At 44.3% G+C, this 12,681-nt stretch overlaps 1 protein-coding gene across 4 annotated transcripts in view; it reads left to right on the forward strand.

Annotated features, from left to right (window-relative positions):
- Positions 1-8,451, forward strand: part of GRIA1 (glutamate ionotropic receptor AMPA type subunit 1) — a 166,610-nt gene extending 158,159 nt beyond the window's left edge. For 3 of the 4 annotated variants that reach the window (XM_052684646.1, XM_052684645.1, XM_052684644.1), the window contains exons 15-16: positions 3,751-3,885; positions 5,703-8,451. In XM_052684646.1, the coding sequence (XP_052540606.1) occupies positions 3,751-3,885; positions 5,703-5,891 (324 nt within the window). In that variant the 3' untranslated portion in view covers positions 5,892-8,451. Of the gene's footprint in view, positions 1-3,750; positions 3,886-5,702 lie in introns of those variants that run through there. The other variant, XR_008207181.1, reaches the window with a different exon arrangement.
- Positions 8,452-12,681: the final 4,230 nt, after the last annotated feature.

A 12,681-nucleotide genomic window follows, 5' to 3' on the forward strand; every position in this document is an offset into this window, starting at 1 on the left:
CAGCAAATGTGTCTTTTCATTGTTGGGCAGCCTCACCCCATGGTTGGCCATGCAGGTGCTCATGCCCTGTCCTACAGAACCAAGATACCAATGGTCAGTGGCTCTTGCCCCAGTAAGGGTGGCCCAGCACTTGGTGTAAACACTCTCAACATGCTGCCAGCAGGTTCTGGGGGTGCAAGGCACAAAAAGGGAGCAGCCCCAGAGTAAAACAGGGGAAATCTGGCCTTCATGACTTTCAGCCAAGGAGGATAAATAATTGCTCACAAGACATGGTGCCACGTTGGAGAGGAACAGACGGGAAGGTGCCTGGTTGCTGTGGCAACAAGGCCGCTCTTTCGGAAAGCTGAGTTTTTCTTTCTCTTTTCACTTGCCAATCTTACCCACACGTCAGCATTCTGCCATGCAGGAGACAAGTGGTGACATTTTTACACTCCCACTGACAAGCTGGTGGTGATGGGCAGCTCCACAGGAGAGCAGCTGGTGTCAGAGCCCGAGCAAAGAGGAGGGGGGGTCCTCTCAGGCAGCTAGCATCATTTAGGACCTTGTAATTAGGAGTGCTGCTAGGGCTGGAGAAGGAACAAAACAACAAACAGAGCCTCAGTGTGCTGTGTACCGTCTCCTGCCCTTTGTGGGCATCTGGTCCTGCAGCTGATGGAAGCAACAAGATGCTGCTTCCACCCAGAGAACCCCTCTGCATGTCCTGCTGGGAGATGAGAACAAACAGATAGAAAAAGGAGAGGATGAGCAAAAAGTCAAGGAACGATTTCACTTTCCAGACCTGCATTGGAAGAAACCTTATAGTGGTGGTAGAAGAGAAACATAGCTGTTCTTCCCATCCCAGCAAGTCTGCCCCCTGCTGTGCCTCACTGGGCTTTCCTTGGCTTCTGTACTGCTGGGAGAGAAGACTCGGTTCAACCAAATCATCCAAGTAGTAGTGGTGGTAATGGTAATAATTATGCTGCTGCAAAGCAAATGCAGGTACCTCACAGCAGGCCTAAAATTAGTTGTGTGAAATACTGGTGAAGTCAACTGCTTTGGTCCATCTTCTGTCATTTACCAGTCAGTTTGATGTGATATCAGGAAGTGACATGAAGAACTAGCCAATTCTGGCTGCCAGACCTTCCTCCCCTTACATCTGGTTGAGAATGTCTCCGTTTGGACCGTGACTCACAAACTGGGGGTGGGATTGCAAGAATATTGTGGCCAGAAAAACTTCAAACTCGTATTCTCATCAAGCCTGGTTTTCCAAAGTTGGACGGCTTTAAGTCAAAGACCCATGACCCATGTGGTCATGGGTCACCCTGATGGCCAGTTGTGCTGGTACTTTATTTGAGAGGGAGCACTAATGCATTTTTTCTTTTCTAAAGCTTTTTCACAAAGCTTGAAGATCCTTCGTATCTTGAACATCTCCACCCCTCTATCAAATCAAGCTGGAAGTATGGGTTGAAAATTATTATTAAGACAAATAGGCAACTCTTCCTCCTTCTCTGTCCCATCTTTCCCCCTAAGCACATGCTAATCAGCCACTTTTCATTAAGGAACCAGGATTAAAGATTAGGATGTCAAGGAGGGCAGTGCACCTCGAGGGGCTTTGTCCCTCCCTCAAGCTGGTGCAGCCCCTTCAGTCTGGCTTTGAAGAGGCAGAATACATGACGTGTGGTAACCCAGTTTTCTCAGAGTAATTGCTCTGCTCTTCCAAATCTTTGCTTTAAAAAAAAAAAAACTCTGTACATTTTTCTGCTGGTACTTAAAAGTTTTTTTTCCTAGTAATCAGCACACAGATAGCTGAACAAAAGTACCGTCAAGCCTGGGAGAAAAAAAAATACACGGAGGCAGATTATAAGAGACCAGATATATTACCCTTCAAATATGGAAAACTGCAGAAACTAAGAGGATATTTGCAGAAATCTCTCATTAGAGAGAGCACAGAAGAAGCATCGGCAAGATTGCAAACTGACTGGTGTGTGATCATTACATAATAGAGGAACCAAAGCTGTCCACCAGCGGAGACCATCACATCCGCAGCATTGTAACACAGGGGGCTCAGCAGCAGGCTCACAATGGAAGGTTTCTCCTTGTGGCACTAGAACCAATGACACGTGCTCCATGTGGACACAGACAGAAGGCTTTGCAGCTCCACCAGGATAATGGGATGAGGTGAAGGAGAGGCAGTAAAAAAAGATTCCTGAGATGTTCTATTCTGTTATGGCAGCTTTTTGAAAACTGGAATGTTTCTATATTTTGTGGTCTAATCTTTTTGTCAACAGATCCTAATTCTTCGAAAGACAGAATCCTTTACAAAATATACTTGCCTGAAGGACAGTGTAGGCTCCTGACAGACTGCTCTTGACCCAAAGCTGTCCATGAAAACACTGGTGTTTGGTTTTCGACCTTTTTGACATTGATCCAGTATAGCTTTCTGCTATTGTACTTCCCAAAAAGTTTGGGCTGCTTATTGTAAAACTTGAGAAGGAAAGAAAATGAATCTACTATCCTAGAAGGGTAAGGAACAAGCTCTGCAACCCAGCCGTCTGTATCTCCTCAGAGCAGTGGGGAACACCAAGAACTGCTCGAGGGCTTCATTTCCAACGACAGAAATGCCTACAAGTCATGCATATTATTCCTTATCTGCATCTCCAGAGAGCTTTATGCAGATTTCTTCCCTTATCCAGTGAGTGGGACTGCCAACATTGATCAAACCTCGGTCACTCCAATAGACTGGCTCTGATCTGTTGGGCCTGCTCTGGGGAAGCTGTAATGGAAATGCATATTGAGTCAGTATTGCAGAGCAACAAGGAGCACGGAGCAGGGCACCTCAGCCTGGTGGACTATAAAGAGAAAGCCTAACTTAGAAGCAAGAGTCTGGCACATGAAGCTGAGCCTAGTTTTTGAGTCCTACCACTGCCCAGAGTGATCCTAATGCCCCAAATCCACCTGGTCAGGCATGGACCACACTTTGAGAGTGGCACTGAGTGATGTCTGGGTTGGATGTGGGGACTCAGTTTCCCTGCTGATGAAATGAGTCATTCTGAGACTCACCTCTTCCCCAGAGAGCCATTTAGGCATTGTAAAATCAGAACACAAATGCTGGCTGTGAGTAGCAGTCCATTAATAGCCCTATTTATTGCAAACCAAATAATTAGCTTAGACACGCATCAGCAGCTCTTGATTGCATATGAAATAACTGTCTTCTTACACAGAAATGGAGTGTGTTTATAGGGACGGCTCAGGTGTCACCTCAACCTCAATATTAGAGAGGAAAGGAATAAAAAAAAAAAAAAAGAAAACCCAGCCGTTTCGATGTGTTGCTCAGCAACAGAATTTGCGGGGGAAACAATCTAGGAATGAAGGAATGAGCATTTCCAAGAGAACAGGTTATTTCAGGCAAGACATCAGGGACAAGCAAATGTCACACAGGCAGAGAACTTTTTTCCTCCTTTAATCAATAATTTAAACCAGACATTTTGGGTGAATAAGCGTTCAAGTTAGATGATTGAAAAACAGCGATCCCAAACCTTTACAAAAAGTCACACTGCTGAAAAAATGTTTGTTTGTGCGAGGGAAACGTTAGATTTACTAGACACTGAATTAAAAATTGAAAACGTTCTTAGAAATGTCACGTGCGCACTTAAAGAGGGAGATGATGTAATGCCAACATTGCTATTTTGCACAGCATCTCTACCAGAACAATCTCATATTAATTTTGTTGTTCTCTTTCCCACATGCCCTCCCTTCTCCTTTCTCTTCCAGGACAAGACGAGCGCTCTGAGTCTCAGCAATGTGGCGGGGGTTTTCTATATCCTCATCGGCGGGCTCGGACTAGCCATGCTGGTTGCCTTAATCGAGTTTTGTTACAAGTCCAGAAGTGAATCAAAGCGGATGAAGGTGGCAACCCATTCCCAGGCCTTTCACACCTTCTCTCTGACACCACCCTGGCTCCAAAGCTGCCTTCAGAGACGGATGCAGCCCAGAACACGGGTGGAAGAAAAGACATAGGGATAATGAAGTGATCTTATTAACTTGCTAGAAAGAAATAGGAGCACCAGAGGAAGCTAAGAGAGGATAAATGAGCCCTAACCCATGAGCTGATGCAAGATCAGACATGTGGCATAATACTCATTCAAAGTCCAGATATAGAGTGAAATCATAGCACAAATGGTAACAGGAACACATTGCCATTCCTTAAAGCAGGCTATGGCAATGTGTGTGCAGCATGGATGAAGTGTGTTGGAGTTGGTGTGATACAGCCTTTACTGCAGTAAAAAAAATCACCCAACTCAAGCAGTTAACAGCAAGATGGAACTGGGGTAGTGTAATAATGAATCAGATCCTGTTGTTCCCTCTGCTGGCATCCTGTTGGCACTGTTTGCAGGTAGGCAGCAGTGACAGATGCTCAGAGCATTTGCCAGATTTCTAGCCTCGAACCCTGGTTGGACAACGTTCTCCCAGATAGGTACCCTGGGTAGGTGAAGTGGGATCTCCAAAGTCAGAATTACGGGTTTTCAGAAGGACAAACTGTCCTTTGATGTCTCCTGAAATGTCTTTTTCTCTATTCTGTCACGGTCTAGCAGCAGAGTACTTCCTAAGGCCTGAGAGATTTGTTTCAGTCCTAATTCCTGGTGTGCCTAAATTTGTGTCCTGTCAAGAGGGATTAAATTTGAGAGACTTGGGAATGCACATTTAATGCAGCATCTGGGGAACAAGTATGTCTTGACTCAGATGATTAGCAGAGGTGATCCCTTACATGGATACCATTGTGCAGAAGGGTGCAGCAGGATCTGAGCTGTAACAGTAACACATCCAATTTTTACTTTCCGTGAGCATGGAAGTCAGTATGTTATAGGAAGCATGCAGCAGGTTTCATAAAATTTAGAGAGATTTTCACTTCCCTGGGCACTGAAACTTACCCAGAATCAAAAAGAAAATAAGCAATCATTCCTCTGGGCTTTATGTCACCATTTCACAACATGCTTAACATTTTGTCAGCAATAATAACATTTCTCATTCACTGAAAATGTGCAATAACTCTTTTTGACATTGAGATTCAGGAAATTCTACAGGCAGTGAGAGCACAAGGACAAGAAAAGGTGTAAAAAATGAAAATAGCCATAAATGCAAAGAAACCCAAAGAACTTTATCTCTTGTTTAAGAATTCTAAGAGAAACGAGATTCCTTAGATTTTGTAAAACAAATGCTTTAGACAGTATCTGGAACAGAAAGATGAGAATTAGTTTCCTGAATTAGGTTTGCATTTCCTAGCATTCCCTACCTCAGTTATCTCTGCAGACAAAAACGAAGGCACATGTTCAGTTTCTCGCATGTGGAAGGTTAAACATATGCTTGCAGTGAGTCAGAGCCCATCATACGTAACAGTACAGGAGTAGTAATAGCATATATATGGGAGAAAGTGCACAGTACCTCTGAGCAGATCCAGTGTGATTGTTCTGATGTTGTAGAGTTTGAATAGTTTTTGCACATGGCGCGTTTGCTTTATACTCCAAATTATTGCAGAAACATTTAATTTTGAATGGAAAAGAGGTGTGAATTAACAGAGAAGGTGCAGAAGGCACATGCAGAAAGTGAGAGTGAACGAAGGCAGGGAAGGAGAGAACAGTGATAGAAGCACAACACAATTTCTTTGTATTGTAATTTCTCCAACATTACTAAGGACAGGGGGAGACCCCCCCGTCTTTCCTAAAAAGGGTTTTTGTTTAATCCCACAGCAATCAATCAACGAAGCCATACGGACATCAACCCTTCCCAGGCCGGCTGCAGCAGGAGGCAGTGGAGAAAACGGACGTGTGGTCAGCCACGATTTCCCCAAATCCATGCAGACGATCCCGTGCATGAGCCACAGCACTGGCATGTCCCTGGGAGCCACGGGATTATAATTGGCCTTTTGACCCATTGCCTGGGTGAGAGCAGGGACAGCCCAACTCCACCCCCTCCAGAGCCAAAAACAAACCCAACACCAACAAGACAAATGACGATGACAGAAGGGACAATTGGATGGATCTTCTCGAGGAAATCAAATCTATTTCCCTTTTTCTTGTGCAAACAGATCCACCGGCAGGAGAACAGAAACAGGTCTGTACTGCAATAAGGAGAGCATAATGAGATTTAACAGACTCGTGAACCATCCCTGATCAAAGAACCACTGGAACGCTAATGAGGACTATGCCATTTTGTTTTAACTTGGTTGTTAATAAGTCTTAGTGTGTGCAATATATACATTTTTTCTTACTAATTCCTGTGGTGTCAGGGTAACATCAGTCCTTTCCCCTTTCCCTGCTCAGCCCTTTAATCTGGTTTAGTTTGGGATGCAAACCGTAACATCTGAGCTACTAACAGCAAAAAGAAATTCCAATGAATGACAAGTTGAACTCCCAGCAGGGTGTCAACATCGACCCCTTTTGTCTATCGTGATTCTGTTGTGAATTTGGGGTGTGGAGTTATTGCAACAAGGCAGACAGAGCTGCGAATGGCTCTCCCTGCAACAGGAAGGACTGGACGCAAGAAGGAACTGAAAAAGAATATGAGGCTGTCTTACAGAGGCAAAGATATGAGTGAGTTTGGAAACCCCAGGTAACCTGATGATAAAGTGTTAATTCTTCCAGAGATGGTGAGTGGCAGTCCAAGAGAAGAATTATGTGCCTGGAGAGGAGAGCATCATGCATGGCATATTAGAGCAGGTGGCTGGTCTAAAATCGTGGTAGCTGCTGTTTATGGAAGAGAGAAGATAAATGCAGTATTCCCCTTACATGCCACGCTCCTGCCTAGGATACTGGGGGCTAATAAGCAATTGTGAACCCTTTCTTCATTGCTTAGCTTCTGTGTATGCTCCCTTTTTGGTGGTCACATAAGGGAGCCACCTTGAGCCGGGAATATCATCTCAAGACATCCAGTTCTAGATGGCTGCCTATTAACCAGTAAAACACACTAGAAGTCATGGGGCTGCAATGGGAATAACCCAGCCTTTTTGCTCTGAAATCCCTTTATGGCCATTTTTCTAATGAAAAGGGACATATTTTAGACAGTTGGCCAGAATGGCTTTCTGGAAGGAACTGCTGAAGCAAACATAAAGGAGATCCTATAAGAGCTTCATTCAAGCATTCATGACATATGATTGCATCAGAGCTGGTCAGACTCAACCTTCCTGTCAAGCTGTGGCCTGTTCTCTGGTTTCAATGCCAAACGTAGCAGATTTCCACTCGTGTATCCTTAGCGAGGGGAAAGCATCCCCAAGCCAGGAAAGCAGATTGCTGACACCAAACTCAGTATTGCTGAAACCCATACTGAGGGACAGGCAGCTGGGAGCCCAGCTACAGGAATCAAAGGGACAAGGATGGCTTTCCAGAACCACACAAAAGATTCATTCTGTGAATCTTTGGCATGGACACTTCCCATCCTGGTGGGCCTGAGAAACTTCCCCAGAAGTGAAGAATCACTATGGGAGTATCTAGAGCAAGAGAAGATCTGCAGGGCAGGGACCACAGTGAACCCACCCAGCCTTGTCCCATCACCGATGGCACATAAAGTTCAAAACTTCTCTCACTCAGCAAATATCTGCCCGGGGACTGAGCTGCTATCGGAGTGTTCTGAACTGCTTTTTTCTCTCTCCTTTTTTTTTTTTTTTTTTTTTTTTTTTCCCTTCCTGCAACGTAGCAAGTGAGGAGCAGAAAAAGAAGAAAGGGAAGTGAACACGAAGTTATACAGGCAAATGACTGGCACAAGTTTATGAGGAGGATTGGCCCATACAGCTGTCCATAGGGCTGGAAACTGACTGAACACCAGTTTCCATTAGTGTACTCTGTAGAGCAATACGTTTACCACCTTTAACACCAGCCTGGTCCAAAGCATCTGTTCCATCTACCTGCTTGTCTTGCAACGCTTTGGACACCAGCAAGTCAAAGAATCAAGGTCTGAAGCTCAGGCACAGCATGTCTAGTGCCATGTTTTCCTCTCTCTGCTGCTGGAAACCCTTGTGGTCTTCATCTCTCATCACCAAACATGAGTTCTGTCATCAGCTGCTCCAAACACCTCTACAAGTCACTCTGTGTTGATTATCACTATTTTTAGTACACTCTCCTTAACTTTAACTTCAGTTCTATGTAAGCACTAACATGGTCGGAGCAATCCTTCACGCTAGCCTGCTTCCATGTCCAAAGCTCTCGGAGTCATCTGCTGTCTCAGATCTTGCCACATCCCAGAGAAGGCTGTCAAGCCCTTCAGTGCTCTGTCCTCCTCCAAAGACATGATCACCATGGTGGCAGGTCACAGGGAGCCCAGCCGGGCACGCAGACATCGATGGCATTGTGGGAAGCAGCGCGCCTGTGCCAGGACTGACTACCTGTGACATGAAGATGTGGGATGCAGTCTTCAAAGGCTTTTGATCAGCGACGGGGTTAAAAAAAAAAAAAAAAAAAAAAAAAAAAGAGAAATAGGACAAAAGCGTGGAAAAATGTTAACTTGTAATATGTATTTTTACTACACTTTTCTTAAAAATAGAGTAACGGTAAAACTCTTAAAGACATTGACATTTTTTCTCAACAGGAATCCATATTTAACAGTTTTGGCTTTCATTAAATTTTGCTCTTTGGTACCTGGATCTTTTATTTACCAGCTATATTTGTTTTAACTCTTTTTATTTTATTTTCCTTTATTTCTTTTTCTTTTGTCACTTCTACTAAGGATTTTGCTTTAACGAACTGAGCAGTGTTTTTATTTTCACATTCTCTTTTCAACACTTGTATTGGCAATTATTATTTATACAAGAATGAAACTATCAGCTGGAATTTTAGCACCAAGGATCCATGATCCATTTTTCATACCTGTCCACGCTGTTTTGTGCCAGTGCTGGATGTATGGACGTGAAAATGATGTTACCCCTCAGGCAATATTACCCAACCTGAATCAAACAAAATTTCCTTCATTATTGCTGTGTCTGACTTGTGAACAGCAGCCAAATAAACTGCTTCAGGTTGAAATTGGGAATCTATCTAATATTTTCCCAAGAGCCAGGAAGCTAAACATTCACTGGGTTCAAAGTTAAATATTTTACTTACTGTTCAGAGTTTTATGACGTTATTTTCCGAGGAGGGCAATTTCAGCATTTTAGCTTGTTTTTACAGAAGGAAGCTCTAGTCAGCTGAGAGAGAATTCAGAACCAGCACTGGTCCAAAAATCCACACTAGGATTGGTTTTCCTGGAAGCTGTCATACTGTTTCAGAAGCTCAGACATTCAAGATATTTCTCACTCAATTTTCATGCAATTGACCTGCTTAATTCCTCTTTCAAAAGTCTGCTGAAGTGGGAAAAAGAGTGGGATTTAAAGCACCATAAACAGCTGCCAATGCTAACTACTGACTCATGCCAATGCTACACCAGTGCCATACTCTGAGGTAGCCCTTGGTGTCACAAATGTGGAAGGACATCTTTTCCCCATGGCATCATTCCTATGTGTTGGCTGGGGAAGCTGAGACACCAAATGCCTTCAGCCAGGCATCTCAGCTCACCCCACAGGCTGAAGTTATAGACTCAAGGTCTCCAACATTCCCAAGGGGGTTTCAGCCACTGGTAAATTTTAGGAGGAGAATCAGCAAGGGCCAGAATTAATGGAAATGGACTGTGAACCCTCAGGCTTCAAAGCACAAGAAACTCCAAATAAAGGGGCCTGAGAGAGAAGTTTTCCATGGGCAGACTATGCTGCATCAGCCCATTTTGGTCTTCCGCACTTGTTTGGACATCCAGTACTGTATGATGGGCTTGAACCTTATCTCAAAATGCTCTCCTTGCTCCTTCAGTGGTTTGCTCTTCATTCCCAGTGACAATGCAGACATGCACAACAAATTTTCCTTTATCCCTTGACAAAAGCAAGACAAAATTCCCTTTTGGTGAAAGCAGATATCCCTTATGAAAAAGTCTTTAGCAAAAATAAAACCAGCAAAAACACCGAATACTGAACAGACACATCACCGAATCCATGCTTTTGTTATGGGATCAGAATCTCAGCACCAGGGCACAAGGCTAGGGTGATCCAAAAGGATTTGTGTCGACTTGCTTGTGCATGCATATACTTGTCAGCAAACACAACAAAAAACTCTCTTGTCCAAGCTCAGTGAAGGGATAGGGCAGGAGCATATACAACAACATTGGCTGTAACCCAGTGGTTGCCATTAAACATCCTGATGCATGATTCTAATACATTGGTAGCACAGAGGCACGTCAGAGCTCAAGTGACCCATCACAGTGGGGTATGGATATTCTCCAACATGGCATGGAGATTGCTCTGAGGCAGCACCTTGGAAATAGTAGGGTAGATGGCTTCAGGCCTTTTTTATCAGCAGATGTACCAGATTTACTGCAAATGCCTTTCAGAGACTTGTGTGGCCTGTTCTTTGATGGCTGTTGTAGCTACAGATATCTACAGGTTCCCCTTTTGCCTCTATGTTACCTATGGGCTCAGATCAATTTTCCAAACATCACTGGTGGTTTTGTGGCTTGCCAGCCTGCTGCAGGTACAAGCCTTCATGCCTGCATTCTCTGGTAGCCAGTAATCAATTAACAGAAAAGCAGTGATGTCACTGTGCCATTCATGGCAGCCCACTGATCTGCAGCAGGGCAGGGCTTTGCAGGATAAAATCCACATGCAGATCCCAGCTCAAAAGATGTTAATACCAAAGCTGCTTGGGCTACAAGGAAACTGTTGGTCATGTTGCTCCAGCACCACCCCTTTATCTCCATCCCCATCTCTCCTTCGTCTGTCAGTCCCACCTACAGCACAGCAACATGTGGTAGGATCTCATATGTATGTACGTGGTGGTGGTATTATGGATAGCTCTGTGACACAACATAGCCAGCCCATGAACTCCTTGGGATGGGAAGAGAGATGAAAATCCAGCTTTGTCCAGAGCAGAAGTGATCCCACAACCAATCACACTGCTGGGCAGCAAGGAGACTTCAGTGGAGTGGTGCACACTTCAATGCCCCAGCTGCAAACAGAGTTAGGAAAGGGTGGCAGAAGGTAGCAGTGGCTGTGATAAGCACATTCCATGCATACAAATAACATGTGAAACCTGGGTGAAAAAAATGGCAATCCAAGATTAAGCTATATAGCAGTCCTAATGCCAGGGACCTCATCCTCAACAACAAAATTCTGGTTGAAAAGAAAGAGAAAGCTGAAAGAAAGAAAAGACAATCTCTTACTAGCATAGGCAGGATGGATTTGCAGGAGTCACAAAGGAATGGTGACCCCATTTCTCTTCAAGAATACATCTTCAAGGAATACAAGGAAGGGCAGAAGGACACAGGACGGGACTGCCCGTAGCTTAGGGCATGCAGCACAGTGCATCCATCTCCATCCTGTGCAAAAAACAAGTCAAGGTGGTGCACAGCTCTCCCAGGGAGTCATCACTGTCCAGAGTGCTCCTGGCTCAGGGCATCCTCTGCACTGGGGTGCTACCAAGAGAGCTCCCAGCCACGTGCAAAGGGAAACCTGTCCCCAGAGCAGGGAAATGCAGCAATCCTCACCCCGACAGGGGATACTGAGAAGCCAGTGTTTGCACTAATTGGGTAGTACACACACATATGCATACTCATATATTAAGAGAAGCTTTTGATGGCCCAAATTAGCTGTCAAGGTACCTCTTCATTCCTAAGGATCAATACTGTATAATGTAACAGCACAGAGCGTGTTCATTACTCTGCAGGGCTGGTTTAACATGCTGTCTGGATCCCTTTGGCAGCATTTCCTCCTCCGTTTGAGCTGGCATCAGAATTAATGGCATGTCGTGTTCTATAAGTCCTGACTTTTTAGATGAAAGGTGCATAGTGTTGTTCGCATCAGTATTACAGTGTAATAAATCAATGCTTTCCTGTTGGAAGGATTTCAGACAATTTCACAACTTGCTCTCAGGAACTCAAAAGATGACCTATCTGCCAATGGGCCAAAAGAAAAAAAAAACAAAACAATAATAATAATAACATCTGCAGTATGCTGTGAGTAGGTCTCTGGAGCCAAATACCGATCCCAAAGCTCCATCAAGTTGCACAAGGTAGTGCACAGCTCAAGGAAACAATATCTTGCCACCAAGAAGCTGTGAGGCAGGGACAAAGCCTGATCTCATTCAGCAAACAAGAAACAAAAGCAGACTGCTAGAGCTTCCAGTTTGAGGAAAAACGACAGGAAAGGAGAACAGGAGCAAAAACAGAGCATGCCAGGGCAGAGCAGCAGCAGCCACTGCTGGGCACTTATTTTATGACATCTTTACAAAGTAAACCATAAATTCCTCTGATCCCAGGAGCTCTTGTGCAAGACAGGGAGAGGCTGAACTTGAAAGAGAAGCCGTTTTGCTGCCTCAGAGTAGCTCAAACCGTGTGACAAGCTTTCCCCACTTCAAAACCGATGTTGTTAGGTTCGAAATCTGCATTATTAATATTTCAATGTGAGTCCCACCAGGAGCTGCCGAAAGAGCTCTCCTGGACTCGTGACAGCTCCTTGTGTTTGATTCTAATCATATATGAATGCATGAGCTAAGAAGACATCATTAAAAGTACATTAAGTTTAATTATGCTAGCAGCCACAGACATTGGGAGCATTGGCTTAATGCAGGACGCGTAATTACATCAGAACAAATCCATGGGATTCATATTTGTTAAAGAAAATGCTACTGGTCTGGTTGT

The sequence above is a fragment of the Tympanuchus pallidicinctus genome, unplaced genomic scaffold (assembly GCF_026119805.1).
Source record: "Tympanuchus pallidicinctus isolate F22 unplaced genomic scaffold, pur_lepc_1.0 scaffold21, whole genome shotgun sequence".
NCBI classification, from domain to species: domain Eukaryota; kingdom Metazoa; phylum Chordata; class Aves; order Galliformes; family Phasianidae; genus Tympanuchus; species Tympanuchus pallidicinctus.